Genomic DNA, 17,388 nt, shown 5'->3' with positions numbered 1-17,388 from the left:
TAGATTTCTTCATCAACAAATATTGCTACAATTTAACAAAAATAAATAATTTGCTAAAACATAATACAAGAGTAAGTTTGTTCACATTTAATCATTGAACTTTTTAGAAGGAAACAAACTTTCGGTTTTGTTCATATTTAGTCACTAAACTTTTTTTCGTTATGTATTTGTCACTAAACTATTGAAACTGTTCACATTTTACTCTTATGACCGGTAACAGTCGGTCATAAGGGTAAAATGTGAACAGTTTCAATAGTTCAATGACAAATAGATAACGAAAAAAAAGTTTAGTGACTAAATGTGAAAAAAATCGAAAGTTCGTTACCCTTTCAAGTCATTATCCCCCCAAAAAAAAAATACATTAATTAAAAAATGAGGTTTCAAATGAATGTGGTTTGAGAAAAAAAGACGTCTATTATATGATATATAGATAGATCCTTGGGTTAAACCGTAAACGACTACATCACCAATGATGTATGTAAAAGAACAATTTTACCTTAGTTTATGGATAACGAGATATTAACATAAAAATCTTTTAAGTATTTTAAAAAGAGAAATTGAGTAATTTAACCATTTTTTTGTTTTTTGTTTTTTTTTTTTTTAATTTAGTTTTTTTAATTTTTTTGCAAAATGACAACTTAGTCCGAAATAGATTGTTCTAGACCCGATTTCAAATTCGGTTAAATCGGTAGATAATTTCGACCCGATAATTTGGTTCTCTTATAAATATCATTTAACCCGTTTCGTACTACATTTTGACATCCCTTGTTTTAGACTACACTTTGACATCCTATTCGAGACACCTCTACAACTGAAAATATCTTCTGATAGCAGTGAAGAAATGCAGTTTTTATTTGTAAGTTTCAAATTTGTTTCTAACTAAATGCATTTATTTTTTATTATACGTTAAACAAATTTAGTTTACGCAATTATATAGGTATGATAGGGTTTTCTGTGAAGTTTAATCTTGTTATGGCAATTATAGGATTACATAGACTTATACATTTATACTACATGATACATCATAATCAAAAACCCTAATTTTTGCTAGTTCGGAACGTGTCCGGAATCCGAAAATTATGTCTAGAATACAATGAACTAGGTCCGGAAGTTTGGTCTGATGTTTATGGTCTGGAATACCGCACCCAATTTTCGGATTCCGGAACATACATACAAAAATCCTAATTTTGGAATACAATCAAAAACCCTAATTCGAAAATACAATCAAATCCCCTAATTCTAGTCTGAAACATACATACAAAAACCCCTAACTAACAATTCTTTTGATTGTAGCACGATAGAACATACGCAACAATTGTTACTACAACCTGCAGACCTGAACTTAGCGTGAAATCATGGTGCGCTTACAAAGCCGACTGGTTTGTGCGGCGATGTTTAGGCAATCATGTTTTGATGATTAGGTGAATATGCCGATGGGTGACGAATGTCACCCTTTACTATGTCACTATCTTATGTGCAAGGAAGTTACTACTTTTGATCCAATTGACCTAGAAGAGCTTCTATTTCCACTTGGCGACTATCAAGTTTGCTTTGATGGGAAAGCATTCTCCTTGGTCACCGGCTTGTGGTTCGCGGATTATTTCCATCCTAGTTTTGGGTTTGCAACATTCAGAGAATGTATGTTTCCATTTGTGCCGCTTTCACGTTCGGTGAGTATGGATGACCTTACGAACGTGTTCAATAACTCACTTCATCAATTAAGCAATGAAGACGTGGTGAGAGTCTCCCTAGTGTATATGCTAGAGCAAAGATTTTTGGGAAAATACCTGCGACAACCAGTTTAATAAGATTGAGGACCATTTGAACCCAAACAACAAGGTACCCATGGGGCAGAGATTTCACTTACAAATAACTCCGTACTGTGTTTGATAAGATTAAGGACCATTTGAACCCAAATACGGCAAGAATCAACAATAGACACACATATACTCTGTAGGGATTTGTCTATGCATTTAAGGTATGTACACTATGTTTAAGATCTTTGAGACATTTTCCAACAGTAGTATTGTTGGTTCCCCTATACCGGGTGTTATCCCTCGGGTAGTTGCATACCATAGGATGGGGCGTTTACATGCACCTGATTGTGAACGTATTCTCGTTGTTACTAATGTATGTAGTTTATTCCACCTTATAATTTATAAGTTGATATGATATAAATAACTTATGATTAACCTTTATATATATATTTTTTATGCAGCGTCCCCGCAACGAGTTGTTGTAGCCTACTGCGGAGGAGCGTGCTGTAGGTGGTAGATTGAGAGTGTGCAGTGGATAGATGTTGCATATTACGCTAATGTTTGAGTTATGGTTTTATTTTTAATGTTTTAAAACAATTGTGTTTTGAAGATGTAGCAAAAACAAGTTTATCCTTCCGACCAACATTTTGTAGAATATTATCATACAAACATCACTACAGGTTTTTTTAAATCAACAATATCATACTGTTGGCTACCTTTTTGACTAGTTGGCTACCTTTTTGACTAGTATGTTTATTCTTAGATTGAACATTATTTTTGCCACTTGACTTGGTCCTACTTAAATATTCACTTTTTGTTGACTCTACGGGAAATAGAGCATCACAGTTTCTGCTGTGTGACCGGTCCTTTGGCAACGACTACATTTTTTTTAATCAGACCTTCACCTTGTGATGGGATACAGTTGTGGTTTTTAGGTCATCCGACTTGTCGTTTGTCCATCAATGGTGGAAAAACAACCATAACTTCATCCGGTTCTTCGTATTTACCTGGAACTGGCACAGAAAACACAACCTCTTCATATGTTCATGAATATGTTTCCATTGTGAAGTACGATGACACCCATGCACTGCAGTGTTGATATCTTAGTTCCTTGAATACCGTTATAGCATAAGTACAGTAAATTACACTACAATTATTATTGAACTATTACAATATAGGGAAACACTTACCTCCAATATTACATTGTTGACACCACCATTATTGCATAGTTGCTCGAAAGAAAACGATCAACATCGTTATTGGTAGTTTCCTTGCATCTCTTTATAATGCATTAACGAACTCGACATAATTTGATGTCATAATATTGTACCAAAGCATGGGGAAACACGACCTTTCCCATCTCTCGTTACCGATTCTGTCTAGCCATGTCTGACAATCATCATTTAGTGCACGACGTAGCCTACTCAAGCTTTCTTTGAAATCAGAATCTCGGTACGCCTTTGCAGCCTCCCAAAACAAAATCTTTGTTCTCTCTTGCTTGCCGATATTTTTTCTCATATTCATCAACTAATGGTGACAACAAAGTCCGTGATATTCATTCAGGAACACGGCTTGAATGGTCATTTCAATTGAATTGGCTTTGTCTAATATGATAGCCAAAGATGGCATGTCTCTAATACATTCTTTGAGTCTTGATAAAAACCAAATCCATGACTCTCCACTTTTAGTTTTCCCAACACCAAATGCAATAGGAAGGATTTGGTTATTACCATCCATGACTACTGCTAGGAACATGGACCCCAAGTATTTCCCTTTTAAGGTGTGTGCCATCAATGATAATAATAGGATGCAAACATCTTTGAGAAACTTGAACCTAAAAAGTAATTAATAATCTAATTAAAACGAACGCATATGTATAGACATTAAATATAAAGAAGTGGGTATATAAAATATATTACCGCACAAGCTATAGCCATGAAAAAGTATTCAAATTTGTTGTCATCACTCGTCTTTATATGTGTAACCGTTCCCGGATTCTTATTCTCCAAGCTGTAATAGTATATAGGTAGTCTAAGAAAAATTTCTTCAGGGGTCCCTCTCAATAGATTTAGAGCATACATTTTAGCATTCCATGCTTGACAATATGAAATATGTACACAAAGATGGTCATTTAAAGTTCGTTGTATCTGTTCCCCCGCAACATATTACCGATACTATCAGCTAATATGCCCTTGAAGAAGTGACCCAATACCTTTTTGTTGGCTTGTCGGTGATGAAAACGTAGTTATGTGTTTGAGCAAGTGTGTTTCTCCGATAGCCTAACCACTTGAAATGAATCATTAGTATTATGTTTTGTTTCCCTAATCCGCCAGTCACAATTATCCATATAACATACAGCTTCAAAACTGTCTTTTGTGAAAATTTTCACTTTAATTCTAAATTAAGCTTAAGTTCTTATCTGTTTTTGAAGATTTGTAATAAATTAATATGGGAATTATATCTGTGTGATGTGGCCTATTTACGATTTTTTTGAGCTAATTCAGGCAGTGGTAAAGGTCAGGCATACCCCAATGGGTGGGTTGTGTTTCTTCAAAATCCGAAAAATAATAATGAAACTTTTCCTATTGTGCTTTTCGAGGTTGTCGTAAGGGATCAGTTTCCTCTTCTCCATCTTCATGACCATCCCCATCAAATTCAATGTAACTCTGAAAATGTTCCACTGGTTCTCCGCGTAGAACTATATTACCATCATCAACCGACATCATTAGTTTTGCCTCATCATTCGCAGATTCATCAACATCAATAGTAAGGTCATACTGAACAACAACCTTACTTTTAGAGCTATAATCACCCCTATGTATAAGTCCCTATAATAAGGAACATGGTTGGTTATCATAGGTAATAAATTACAAATTTAGTTACTTCCAACACCGGAAGAACCATTTCCAAAATGATTTTTCCTGGGAAATCGATTAGTACCACTTTCCATAACATTATTAACAACAAACCATTGTACTTTGTTGGGAGGCATAGTAGTAACAAAACTAAGAAAATATCTAACATCACTATCCTCAAGAATCTGCATAACTATATTTGATTCAGGACATTGAAAAGATATACGAATTTGATTTGTGTGTAACCTGTACTTGGAAGTAACCAACGTAACTAACCCAAAAAAGTTGATATCATTGGTTATATCTACACCAAAGCATGTGTAACCTGGAGCAAGATACTGTATACATTCATCGATACGTTGCCATTACCCTCTACTAGATACTGGAACTCGGAAAAAACTCGTATACATACTCATTCTGGAATGTTTATGGAAAGTAACGAACACACAAATATATTAAAAACACAAATGTATTACATATTTGAAAAAAAAAAACCCTAATTCTATCTCTCCGGAATATACGACCGTTCCGGACGTTAGTCCAGAATACACTTTTCTAGCCCGGAAGGTATGGAGTGTCAGATTCCGAACCTCATCCCCACCAACCGACACATACTCTGGAACAATATCATAAATACTCCAGAATATCATATTTCGGAGCACACCTCTGGAACAAAACATCGTGCTTTGGAATATGGTATTCCGGATCAAGTGATAATTTTTCAAAAAAAATTTGTTGGTTATTTTTATTAAAATGCTTATTTATAAGGGTTAGATTACTTAATTTCCCTTTTAAAACATATGATTACATTTTAATATCATTTTTGTGGTGCGTTAAAATTGAAATCTTGTGTGTGTGTCTTTTTACTTTTACCTATGGGTGAGTAAAACCAAACCCGAAAACCAAAAAACCGATGAAACTGAAACCAAACATAAACCGTCGGGTTTGAGTTTCGAAATCGAAAAACCAAAAATTTTGGTTTCGATTTCGATTTTGGTTTTTTTTTTTTTTTTTTTTTTTTTTTTTTTTTTTTTTTTGTAAACCCATCTAAATTTGACTCGACACATTATTCATAAAACCAATCCAACCCTAGAACCGACCTGTTATCATTTATTTATGTTTTATTTAAGATTTATTTAATATTATCAAATGTAAAAAAGAAAAGACCGGTAACCCTAACACTCCGTTCCCGAGTTGTAGCAAAGAAACGAAAAGAAGAGAAAAAAAAAATAATGAGAGAAAAGAAGAGAAATGAAAGAAAAGAAAATTTGTCTTTGTGTTTCCGAGTTGGAGAAAAGTTGAGGAAAATTAAATATTTTGTTCTTTCTATCCAAATCCTCCCAAATCGGAAGGAAAGTTAAAAGGAAAAGTGATCCTGCTATTTCCTTCCACTTCTTTCCTTCAATGAAACCCGGGAACACCAATTTCTTTTCCTTTATTCTGACTTCCACCAATTTTCTTTCTTTTCTCTCATTAAGTTGAACTCGGGAACAGGGGGTAAATCTATTTGTCCTGAATCACAACTTTCTCACTTCTCCCTCTCACTCTATCAAGCTCATCGATGAACACAGGAACCGGTGAAGTCGGAACATCGATCTCGATCTATCAAATGTTCCATTCTCAAGTTTGAGTTAGTCTACAAGCAACATCTAGATCCCTTTCAGGTTCCATTCTCACGCTTTGCATTTTATCTCGATATGCTCCATTGCTTTACTCTCTAACTCGACATCAATCTTCATTCAGGTTCAGTTCTCGACATCTATCTTCTATTAATGCTTTTGATTTCTCGATTTCTTCATCTTTTCTGCTTCTACCTACTATTTGGTGTTTGAATTTCATATTAAAGTGTGAATTTTAATTTCTCTATATATTATGCTTCTCCATTTATGTAACATCCATAAAAATTCAATCCAATTAAAAACTTTTTAAAACATTTAAAATCCATTAAGTTATTACAATTTGTTTTCAAAGTAGTTTAAGCATCAGAGTATCCCCAGAATCAATCATGAAAATATGAGGAGGTGCACGATCACGCCTTCACCTTCCCGCGGTCATTAGAAGTACCTTAAACAAAATCAACAACTGTAAGCCCGAAGCTTAGTGAGTTTCCCCAAAATACCAACCTCATATAACCATAATCATATCATATCAACAAATACAAAATAGCATGCATAATGAGCCTTCAGCCTGACTAGCCGCCTCGCAAGTCCTACAGCCTATCTGAACCGCTCCCGAGCCTTTGGCATGATTGGACCATCTCGCAGGGATTACATCCTATCTGGACCGCTCGCCAGGTATGTTGGCCTATAACACAAACCGGGATCGCCTCAACCCAACCCCTAACCAAACAAACATTTTCACCCAAATATCATATGCTAGCTTATATCATATAACAGTCAAACCGATCTAACAGATCACTAATCATAACAACATCCCAATAACCAGGATACAAACCTAACCGGTCACTAACATAACATCATCCTATAACCAGGACACGGACCTAACCAGGTCGCTAAGCATAAGCATAACACCATCCTAACTACCAGGATGTAATCAATAAACATATAATGCCATAACTGGATACAATCCATGAAGGGTCGGCCTTGGTGCCTTAGACCTTGTTGATATAGTGAGGATAACTCACCTAGCATTGCTGAAGTTTCGCGGATTAAACTCCAGCTGCTGGTTGACAGATTCCCGAACTGCCAACATCAAACAACACCCAATTAATAATTGTGTTCCAAGCCCAAGGTCCAACTCACACTCCAAAGACCCAAAAGTAATGTAATGGGCCAAAGCCCAACATATGGCCCAGTTTTCCAAATTGGGCCCAGACCTCTACATGGTCTTTCCTTAAGGCCCATTCAATTATTTCAGTCCAAACTCTTGGTATTCCCATGGCCCAATATCACATAATCATAAAGGCCTAATTATGGCCTATCTATGGCCTAATTTTCCAAATTGGGCCCAAGGCTCTCATATGGGCCTTATCCTAAAACCCATACAATTATTTAGTCAATTTAATTATTCTTGGAAAGCCCATTAATAGTCCAATCACCAAAGCCCAATAGAAAGGCCCAACTTAAGGCCCAAGTGAAATTAAGGTTTCCACATGAAATGACGATTAGGGTTAAGTGTTTCTCACTTAACCCATTAAGTCCATCACTCTACTAGATAAGTCATATGGTGATTACGTGTAATTTACAATCTCATTCCAATGGCCTAAAAGTGGGTCCCGATAAGTCCAAGGCCTATAAATCCAATATTAGGGTTTCTAAACCCTAATTAGGGTTTCCGACCCCTTCTTAGCCCAATAAGCCCAATAGCTAGGTCTTTTGATTAGTTAAGGTTCATTAGGCCCATTAGTCACATGTTTGGGATTTTAAATCAGTTAGGGCTTCATTGGGTCCATTAGGGTTTATTAGGCCAATTAGGGTTTTATTCCCTTTGCCCAAACATCCCAAACGAGTCACAATACAAACAAGGCACACTGCCACCCGACACGGCGGATGGTGGTGGCAACCACCACCTCACGGTGGTGGTTAGAGTTTCTTTTCATTATTCACATTTCTAATTACATTTCACATTGCTAATATCCAAAATAACACACACAATAATGCTAAACACACACACACACACAACCACCTTTGTGGTGGCCGACGATGGCACCTGGTGGCAACCACCATGGTTGGCGGCCATAGTGGTTTTCTTCTCCATTTTCTAGCCAACAAAACACATACACATACACTTCATGTGACAATATACACTCTAGCCACCCACCAGGTGGCCCTTGGTAGCGTCAGCAATGGTTTTGGGATGGCCCCCGTCAAGCAACAACACACCCCGCCAAGTCTTTGCTCATATTTCGGACGCAACCACCCCCGATGGTGCACGGTGATAGCAGCAGCAACACCAACAACGACAACATCGGCTCTTACGGCAGTAGCAACGATGGCGTCGATGTAACGATACTAGTGGCAACAACCACGGTTAGCAGTGACGTTGGCAGCGTTGGCTGAAGGCGGAGCAGGAGAAGAAAGAGGAAAATGAGCATCTGAGAACGTTATTACGCTGCCCTGAAGTCGCTCTCGGTGGTTTCTTCGTTCGTGCATGGCATCCGACAGCAAGGTGTGACGGCATCTCGATGGCAAGGCAGCAGGCGACGGTCGTTGGAGCTCCATCTGTTCGGAATACATGAGAGAAAACCGGGTGATGAGGTTGGTGAACTTGAGTGTCGGTTGTGCACATTATGGTTAGGATTAGGGGGAGATGACAGGTTTATAGTCCCGTAACCAATCAAACTTTTTTCCATGTTTACGAGTTCGGCCCCTCCTCCACCAAAACTTTTCAAGTTAAATCCAAAACTTACCACACAGACCTTGCCCTCAGAAATCTTTTCATACTAAGTCCATAATTTACCAAATATACCCTGATTCCTGAAATCCTTTTCAATATCAACCCATAAATTACTAAACAACCCTCGACATTAAAATCCATTGCAATTTAGGTACAATATTTGCCAATTACACCCCTGCCTTCATAAATACTTACAAAGCCAACCCGAAACTTACACTATTAACCCCAACTTCTAAACTATGCTAGATAACTCCTCGAAATCAACACCTTGCTATATAATTATTGATTTTAGGCTATTATACATTCATTAATTTGTTTATTTATTTATTTAATAAACGAGGTGTTACAATTTATTCAGCTTGTGTGTTTCCTTCTATTTGCTTTTTGTTTTGAGTTTGCATTGCATTGTGATATATCTTTTCAATGTGATGAATGTCTCATTTGCATTCTGCTTTTAGTTTGCTTTCTGGTTCCCTTCAGATTTAAACAATGTTGAATCATTTTAAAGCTTAATTTTGAGTTGAATCAATTGAATGCGTTTAATTAAGTTTGAATCTATTATCTATGTTTATATTTTAATGTGTTTAATTGAGCTTGAAATTATGATTTGTGTTTAATGTAAGGATCTCAAAAATCAGTTGATGAAGCTGAAAGGAGACGTAAACAATTTAATCTAGATCCTCCATTTGTTAATGTTGAAGAAGATGAAGAAGTTAGTGAAAATAAGGGTGGTTGTTAAAAAGGTTCTTGGTTATGGAATCATTTTGATAAAGAAAGCATAAACAAGGAATTGAACAAAGTGAAATGCCCATATTATTCAAAGATAATGTGTGTAAATTCCAAGAAGAATGGTACAATTCAATGGAAAGTCACTTAAAACTTTCTTGTATAAATTCTCAGTTCAATGAGAAGTCACTTAAAACTCTATTGTATAAATTATCCGGTCTATAATCCTAAAAGCAAAGCTGGTGATTTGGAAAAACAATGTTTTGAGTGTTAAAAAATCAGGTGAATTGTGGGCTAGTTCTTTGAAAGTTCATTCTTTTAGTCAATACAAGTGTAGGAAAGCATAAATACTTATTTTACATATTTTGAAATATAGATAATTTATTTTACAAGAAAAATACGTATTTTAATGTTTTTTAGAAGTAGAAATACATTTTTTTAGAAATATTATTGTCTTTTAAAAGTATAAATTCATATTTTTTATTTATTTAGAAATATATCAATAAAAAACCTGTTTATATATATATATATATATATATATATATATATATATATATATATATATATATATATATATATATATATATATATATATATATATATATATATATATATATATATATATATATATAAACATAAAAATACATATTAAAAGGAAAAATATTTATCTATACTTTCTACAATACATTCCTGATGATACATGTATGATTAGTTATTTCCAGTTTATTGTTAATTGTTACTTGTTAGTAGTTAAAAATTAGTTATGTATTGTTAGTTGTTAGGGCTTGTTATTTGGGAGAAAAACCTTGAACAACTTAGTTAGTCACCCATGTTACAAACATGCCAGTTAGTTTCTATTCTGATGTAATCATCAAATCTATCACTAGAGCAATATGACTAACACATATTTCAGTAGAGCTAGATATCTCACATGCTCATTTGATCAAATCTCAGGTGGTATAAGATTCTTCCAACCCAAATACCAATTGTCACTTGTTCAAAATTTTGTTTTGAAGATAGCCATTGGTACAAAACCTCTTTCCATTCGTTAAAAAACACATCCATTATATGAAGCATGTGATAAATCAGAATCACAGAAGCCCAAGTCCTGACCCAGTAAAACTGGTCAAGCTTCTGATATGCTGAGTTGACATGGAATTCATTCATCACAGCCAATAACAGTCTTCCATAATGACAAGATTTAGTAAGCTAACATGTCACTTCACTTGGATGCCATAAGTGTACAACTCTTTCTACCCTGTTCCATAGCCATATTGTATGGTACAAATTAAAGTCTCGACTCTCGAGCTTCTGTCCTAACATGGCAGCCATGGATCGACCTAAGATGTATAGGAATGGTTTCGTGGGTGTGGGTCCCACGAATCAACAACATATCCTAACTTTAGCATGACAATGTTGCCAATTAGGTTCATGTTCTTGTTTCTTCATCAACAAGTAGTTACATATTCTTTTTTCTTCTTTTTTGAGCTACCTTATATTCAAACATGGCTGGTAGGAGTGTGACTGGGTAAGTATATTTACAAATAGTTAAATATCATTTCTACTTAATTATGCAGGTTTCTATCCCTATCAACATTTTGGTTAATCGTTGATTCATAAAAGAAAAGGTTGATCCCTATAATTAGATAAAAAAAAATGAATATTTCCATTGTAATTGTTTATGGTGAAGATATTTTTTTTGGTGTTAAAATAAAATTTTGAGAAGCCAGGAAAGAGCTCGGTGTTAGTGTTGGTTAAACGGCTTTTTGCAAACTTCCAAAAACACATCTCGTTAAACGTGCCTACTGTTTAAAATAGGTCATTGCAATCTTATTTTAGCTAAACAAAGATAATTATTTATATTTATAAATAATAATATATCATATTCAAATCTAACCATTAGTTTTAAAAGAAGAAACAATTATGTTAAATGCGTTTTAGCTTCATTAGCTAACAAAAAAATTATAACTCTCTACGTTCTAAGAACTTAATAATAACTAGTAGGTGATCATGGGTTCGCCCATAATGTTTTTTTTCCTAAAAGAAAACCCAAAAATCGGTCCATTTAAAACAACAACAACAAAAAAAAAAAAAAAAAAAAAAAAAAAAAAAAAAAAAATCAGAAGTGGATGATTTTTCTAATAAGTTAGCAAAATGCAGGGATTTTCTTTAACTTGTGGCAAAAATATAAGATAAAAAATAAATAAATAGAGGTGCATAATAGCAAAACACACATAAGAACCAAAAGTGATATGCTCAACAAAATGCAGGGACCATTTATGTAGGGGAACCGTGTATAACAAAAAAAAAAAAAAAAAATTCAGTCAATTGTTCATTGGATTTTCCCCTCGTAATAGTCACTATTCATATTAATATATAGATATTAATAATAATAAAAATGCAAGTGTCCTACCACACACCAAAGCTTGGACTTCTTTGAAGAACGCAAACTTTACAATAACTTGAATTTCGTACAATTATCATCTAGAAAAATAATTTTTACAAGTACAATTATTAGTTGATGAACTGAAGGCAATTTCTAATCGTTATCGCGACCATTAATTTAATGTTAGATTGCAACACAAATCTTATTATACATTGATATGATTTATTGTGGTCCATTTCTAATTTCTCATAGGACCACAACTTTCAATAACAACAAAATTAAAAATTGATACAAAATTATGGCACGATGTTTAAGTTTACAATATCTCAAATATAAATAAGTATGAATAACGTGTCTACCAATGCATGCATTCTCAAGTATGGATGTTCTCACTTCGAACTGGTCCAACATTCAATCTTTACCGGAAAGCTATGTTTTCCCACCTGAACGAAGGCCTGGAACCAATAATATTCCGGCATCCAAAGACATTCCGATCATCGATCTAGAAAAGATTTATGGCCCTGAACGATATGAGATCGTTCAACATATTATAAAAGCAAGTCAAGATTTTGGACTTTTTCAGGTAAGTAATGGTCGTAAGTTGTGAGTCACTTAATGTCATGTTTCTTGTAGTGATTTAAGAACTTATTACATTGATCGTTTTATACAATAAAGGTGATCAATCATGGAGTTTCGAGGGACTTAATGTATCAAACAATGAGAATTTTTCAAGATTTCTTTGCGTCTCCTGCGGAATTTAAATCGAGATTCTATTCAAACGATTTAAACTCAAGTTGTAGGTTGTACACGAGCACGTTAAACTATAAAAATGAAACGGTTCATTATTGGCGAGACAATTTAACTCACCGGTGTCATCCTCTTGAAGATCATATAACCCATTGGCCTGAATACCCTTCCGGTTATCGGTAACAAAATCTTGATCCAAACATTAAAACCTAATGATTACTTTATGTAAGATATATGTGGAGTGTTTTGTTTATTTTCCATATGGAAAGAGGGAGGCTCTAACATATATTTAATGGAATGCATAGGAATATTATTGGGAAGTACTCGATTGAAGCGAGGAAGTTTTTATTAACAATGTTGGAGCTAATTTGTGAAGGAATGGGGCTCGAAATGGGGTATTTTGGAGGCGAATTGAGCAAGATCCAATTGATATCGGTGAACCATCATATTCCTTGTCCAAATCCAAGTTTAACACTCGGAATGCCCGAACATTGTGACCCTAATCTTATTAGCATGCTTCAACAAGGTAATATTTCTGGGCTTCAAGCTCTTAAAGATGGTCGATGGATCGGGATTGAGCCTCTCCCTAATGCTTTCGTTGTGATTCCAGGGCTCCAGTTACGGGTAAGTTTTAGACTAAATTTGCATATTATTTGATGTTTTGGACTAAAACTGACAAAAGGGGATAAAATTGAATAGGTTATAAGCAATGAGAAGCTAGCAAGTGCGGTGCACCGAGTGGTGACGAATTCAAAGGAGTCACGAACCACCATCGGGACATTCCTGACTCCTTCAAGTGACATTTTAATACGGCCTGCGGATAGTGTGCTCAAGGAAAGTTCCTTGACACCATTGTATCGAGGTTACACATACAAAGAGTTTTTTAGTATGTTCACGGGTAACAATTGTGATGCAGAAAGGGCACTAGAGTGTTTTAAGCTATGAACAAAAGTCACGTTGGCTTAATGAGGTTGTCGTTTGTGTATTCTACTACATGTGTGGGTTCTTTTTTCTTTTTTTACTAACAGTTTGAATGTTGTAAAATATATTTGTGTGTTAAAGTTTAATGACATGTAGGATACAAGTATACATATGTTATCTCTATTGTTTTTTTATATATATTTATGATGATGAAGATATGATATGTGTGATTTTCTATAGATGTGGTAAGTAAAATGACTTTAATAACATGTCAAATTATCAACATTTATTTTTCAACTCTGAAAAAGTGTTATGAAAAAACTACTATATTACACTACTACAAAACATGATCATTTATGCCAGTGAAATTTGTTGGGATGGCTTTTACTAACAAAAGTTCGACAAAAAATCTTTTGACAAAAAACGTGTGGTTAATTTTTGAAATATTTTGTGATAGATTTGCAACTTTTACCGACAAAAAGATTTCTTCGTTAATTATCAACTAGAAAGGTTACCCCTGCTACGCAGGGGCCAGAAGCTTTCAATATTGTTTCCGAATCGATAAATATGACAGACGTAGAAAGTGCAAGGATGAAAAGCCCGGAGTTTTCCCTGGACATTTTTTTTCATGTTTTTATGAAAAAATATAAAAGTTTTGACTGCAAGGATCAGAAATTTCAAAACGGTTAAAGAACTAAAAGGGTAGGAATTAACAAATTTTTAGAAAAGGGATCAAAGTTGTCAAACCGTTAAAGTTTTGTGGCCAAACTTTAAATATTAAAAGATTCCTAAAAAGTGTAAAAATATTGATTGCAAGGACAAAAAATGTCAAAATAGGTAAAGAATGAGAAGCAAAGTGCAGGGACCATTTGTGCCAAAAAAATGCCCAACTTACTATTCCTAACTTCATATCTTTAATATATATATTAATTGGTTTCCAACATAAAATATTTGTGACATGCCATTTTATGAAAGATATACATACACATACACACGACCATCACAAAGTAACTCTAATGGTTAAGGTGTAAAATTTCATAAAACAAGTTTAGGGTTCAAACTATGGTATATCCAAAATATTCCTACTACTTGGCGATTTATTCCTTATGTGATAGGTATTAAGATGGAAATGATTTGGATCATCCAGATGGTGGTGCGGTTTATCATTTTCACACACACACACACACATACATTGTTGGATTAGGTGTTTAAACCCATAACTATAATTGGTATGTACTTAATTTGATAGTAGCATGATCCTTTTGGGTTGCAAATCATTAATAGTTGTGAAAGTGGGCTATCAGACTCCTTATGATGGAGAGGAAGAAAATTATAGGAGGCCTATGATATTTCGTCCAAGGCCTCATAATAAGGAGTCCATGGACTACTTAAGCCCTAATCAAGAAATTAGGGTTTCCACCTGAAAACCCTATTAGCCACAAGTATATAAGGAGTGTTTCTCTTGGATTTTCGGCCATACCAACCCTTGGAAGAGCCCTAGCCGAATTTCTAAGTGAATCTCTACCTCTCTCCTCTCATCCTCTTGCAATGGGTGTTTGTGAAGCATTAGAGGTGCAACATTTGGGGCACTAAGCTTTCAAGAGTCACGGATCTTCAAAGCTTATTCTTGTTATTACTACATAACAAGTAAGGTAATCTTTTAACCCTAATTTATACATGAATTTCGAAATTGTATGCTAGTTTCTAGGGTTATTTCTTTGGTGTTTAATTTACATATTTAATTAGTAAAAAACTTAGATTCAAAGCAATTAGGGTTGCATGATCACATAGATCTGTTGTTATGTTCAAAACCCATTAGTGGTATAAGAGCCTAAGATGTTTTTAAATTGAATTGATGCAATAGTGAACTGTCCAAAGCATAAGCAAATTGGTTTTTGTTGTCTGATCCAGGAACTCGACGAGTTAAATAATAAACTTGACGATTTGGTGTTACTCGACGAGTTGGCTCGTCAGTCGTCAGATCCTTGATTTTTTGAATTCGATATCATTATTTGTTTAGGATAATTGCCTTAATTCGTTTTTAATGCCTAAAACTAAATTTTCTGAAAGGTAATCTGATGTCCTTATCATAATTAAAGGATTTGGTTAAATTTGGATAATGATAAGATTATTTTCCTAATTAAAATTCAACACGGTATTTTGAAAAGTTTTTAAAATACATCATTTTGGTTTTATAATTTAAATTTGAAATTAAAAGTTTAATTTTGGAAATTTAAATGGAAAACCCTAGAAGATATCTTTGTGGATTTTATTAATAATTTAATTAATAAAATTAATTAAAATGCAATTAATAAATCCATGTATGGTTTAAATTTAATTAAATTAAAAGTTTAATTTATTAAAAGATTAAACCTTAGTATTTTAAAAGTTTAAAATGCACCCTTATACTATATAAAATTAAAATTTTAATTATTTATATATGTATAAGAAAAGTCAGTCTTACCGTTAGTAGGCCTCATTTACGAAGCTTGTATATAAGGAGTGTTTAAGGAAGCGACCTATAAAATGACTGTCATTGGGTATATTGGGTATCTGTTCTTACCTACCGTACTCTTGATTAGTGGAGGGTCGTTAGCCGAACATGTAGGATAGGACACTAAACCCTCATTAAAAGTGTAATGAATTGTAAAGTAACTAAATGCTTTTATAAAATTCTCAATCTTAGTTACTTTAGGAAAAATGTGAATTTGATGCTAACCCATGAAATTGCACATTGCACCTTATTGGTCGTTAGTCGAGCGTGTGTGGTTAACCGAAACACTAATTTGGGACCAATATTGTTGCTAGTGGGTGTCTCGTAAATTATCGTTGAGTCAATGTAGCGTGTGTAGTTAACCGACACACTAATTAGATGATAAATGACATCGAGAGTGCCAAGCTAGCTTTGCATGGTTATTCACATCTCATTTGTGATCCTCGGCATCCCAGTCACAAAGTGAGAGCATAATCGAGATTAAACATGCCATTGAATAGTTCAATGAATCTCAAAATATCTAGGAATTTCATCTAAAACCTAATTTGTTAAAATTTTGTTTTTTGTGGTGGAATTGTAAATCGTTATTTACCTACCTTCAAATAATTTAGAACTGGATTACGACATCCTTCTTTTGAATCATGAATTATTGTGTTGGGTCCTAGCCTTAATATTTCTTTTGGGTGTTATATTAAGTATTTAAATTAACTAACTTGAATTTTCTCCCTTTATAGATGTCAAGTTCAGACAACTATGGTCTTCCACAATCCTTTGGAAAAAGCCTTCCTTTTAAAGATATTTTTCCACATGTTGATCAAGGTGAACGAAATTCCCCTTCTTCGTGCAATGGTGGAACTGGAAATCATACTTCTCTTCCTCCACCTCCTCAAGTGATTCTCCCCAACCCACATTTTCGTCAGATTGAAAAGTTCAAGATTACTCAAGCCATGTTGGCATGCAAACACCTAGATGGAAACTTTGTGTGTGCACACGTCCTCAAGATGAAGTTGCACATTGACAGATTGGGAATGTTGGGTGTCGTTTTCCCAAAGGAGCTGACTGTTGACTTGGTTCTTCACTCGCTTCCTGATTCATATAGTCCGTTTATTAAGGACTACTATATGATTGATAACGACGTGACCCTAA

At 34.4% G+C, this 17,388-nt stretch overlaps 1 protein-coding gene across 1 annotated transcript; it reads left to right on the top strand.

Annotated features, from left to right (window-relative positions):
* Positions 1-12,451: 12,451 nt before the first annotated feature.
* LOC144998607 (hyoscyamine 6-dioxygenase-like) lies at positions 12,452-13,946 on the top strand. The gene is made up of 4 exons (XM_078958346.1): positions 12,452-12,663; positions 12,756-13,006; positions 13,133-13,451; positions 13,527-13,946. The coding sequence occupies exons 1-4, from the start codon at positions 12,460-12,462 to the stop codon at positions 13,770-13,772; spliced, it is 1,020 nt and encodes a 339-aa protein (XP_078814472.1). The 5' UTR covers positions 12,452-12,459; the 3' UTR covers positions 13,773-13,946.
* The last annotated feature ends 3,442 nt before the right edge of the window (positions 13,947-17,388 follow it).

Source organism: Lactuca saligna, chromosome 5, assembly GCF_052625555.1.
Source record: "Lactuca saligna cultivar CGN05327 chromosome 5, ASM5262555v1, whole genome shotgun sequence".
In the NCBI taxonomy this organism is placed as follows: domain Eukaryota; kingdom Viridiplantae; phylum Streptophyta; class Magnoliopsida; order Asterales; family Asteraceae; genus Lactuca; species Lactuca saligna.
This window is presented reverse-complemented; position numbering and strand designations above follow the sequence as displayed.

Excerpts from the sequence above, each read along its gene's own strand:
- LOC144998607 (XM_078958346.1), top strand. The coding sequence starts at position 12,460 with ATGGATGTTCTCACTTCGAACTGGTCCAACATTCAATCTTTACCGGAA. Across the intron at positions 12,664-12,755 it reads AAGATTTTGGACTTTTTCAG|GTGATCAATCATGGAGTTTC; the intron begins GTAAGTAATGGT and ends TATACAATAAAG. Across the intron at positions 13,452-13,526 it reads TTCCAGGGCTCCAGTTACGG|GTTATAAGCAATGAGAAGCT; the intron begins GTAAGTTTTAGA and ends AAAATTGAATAG.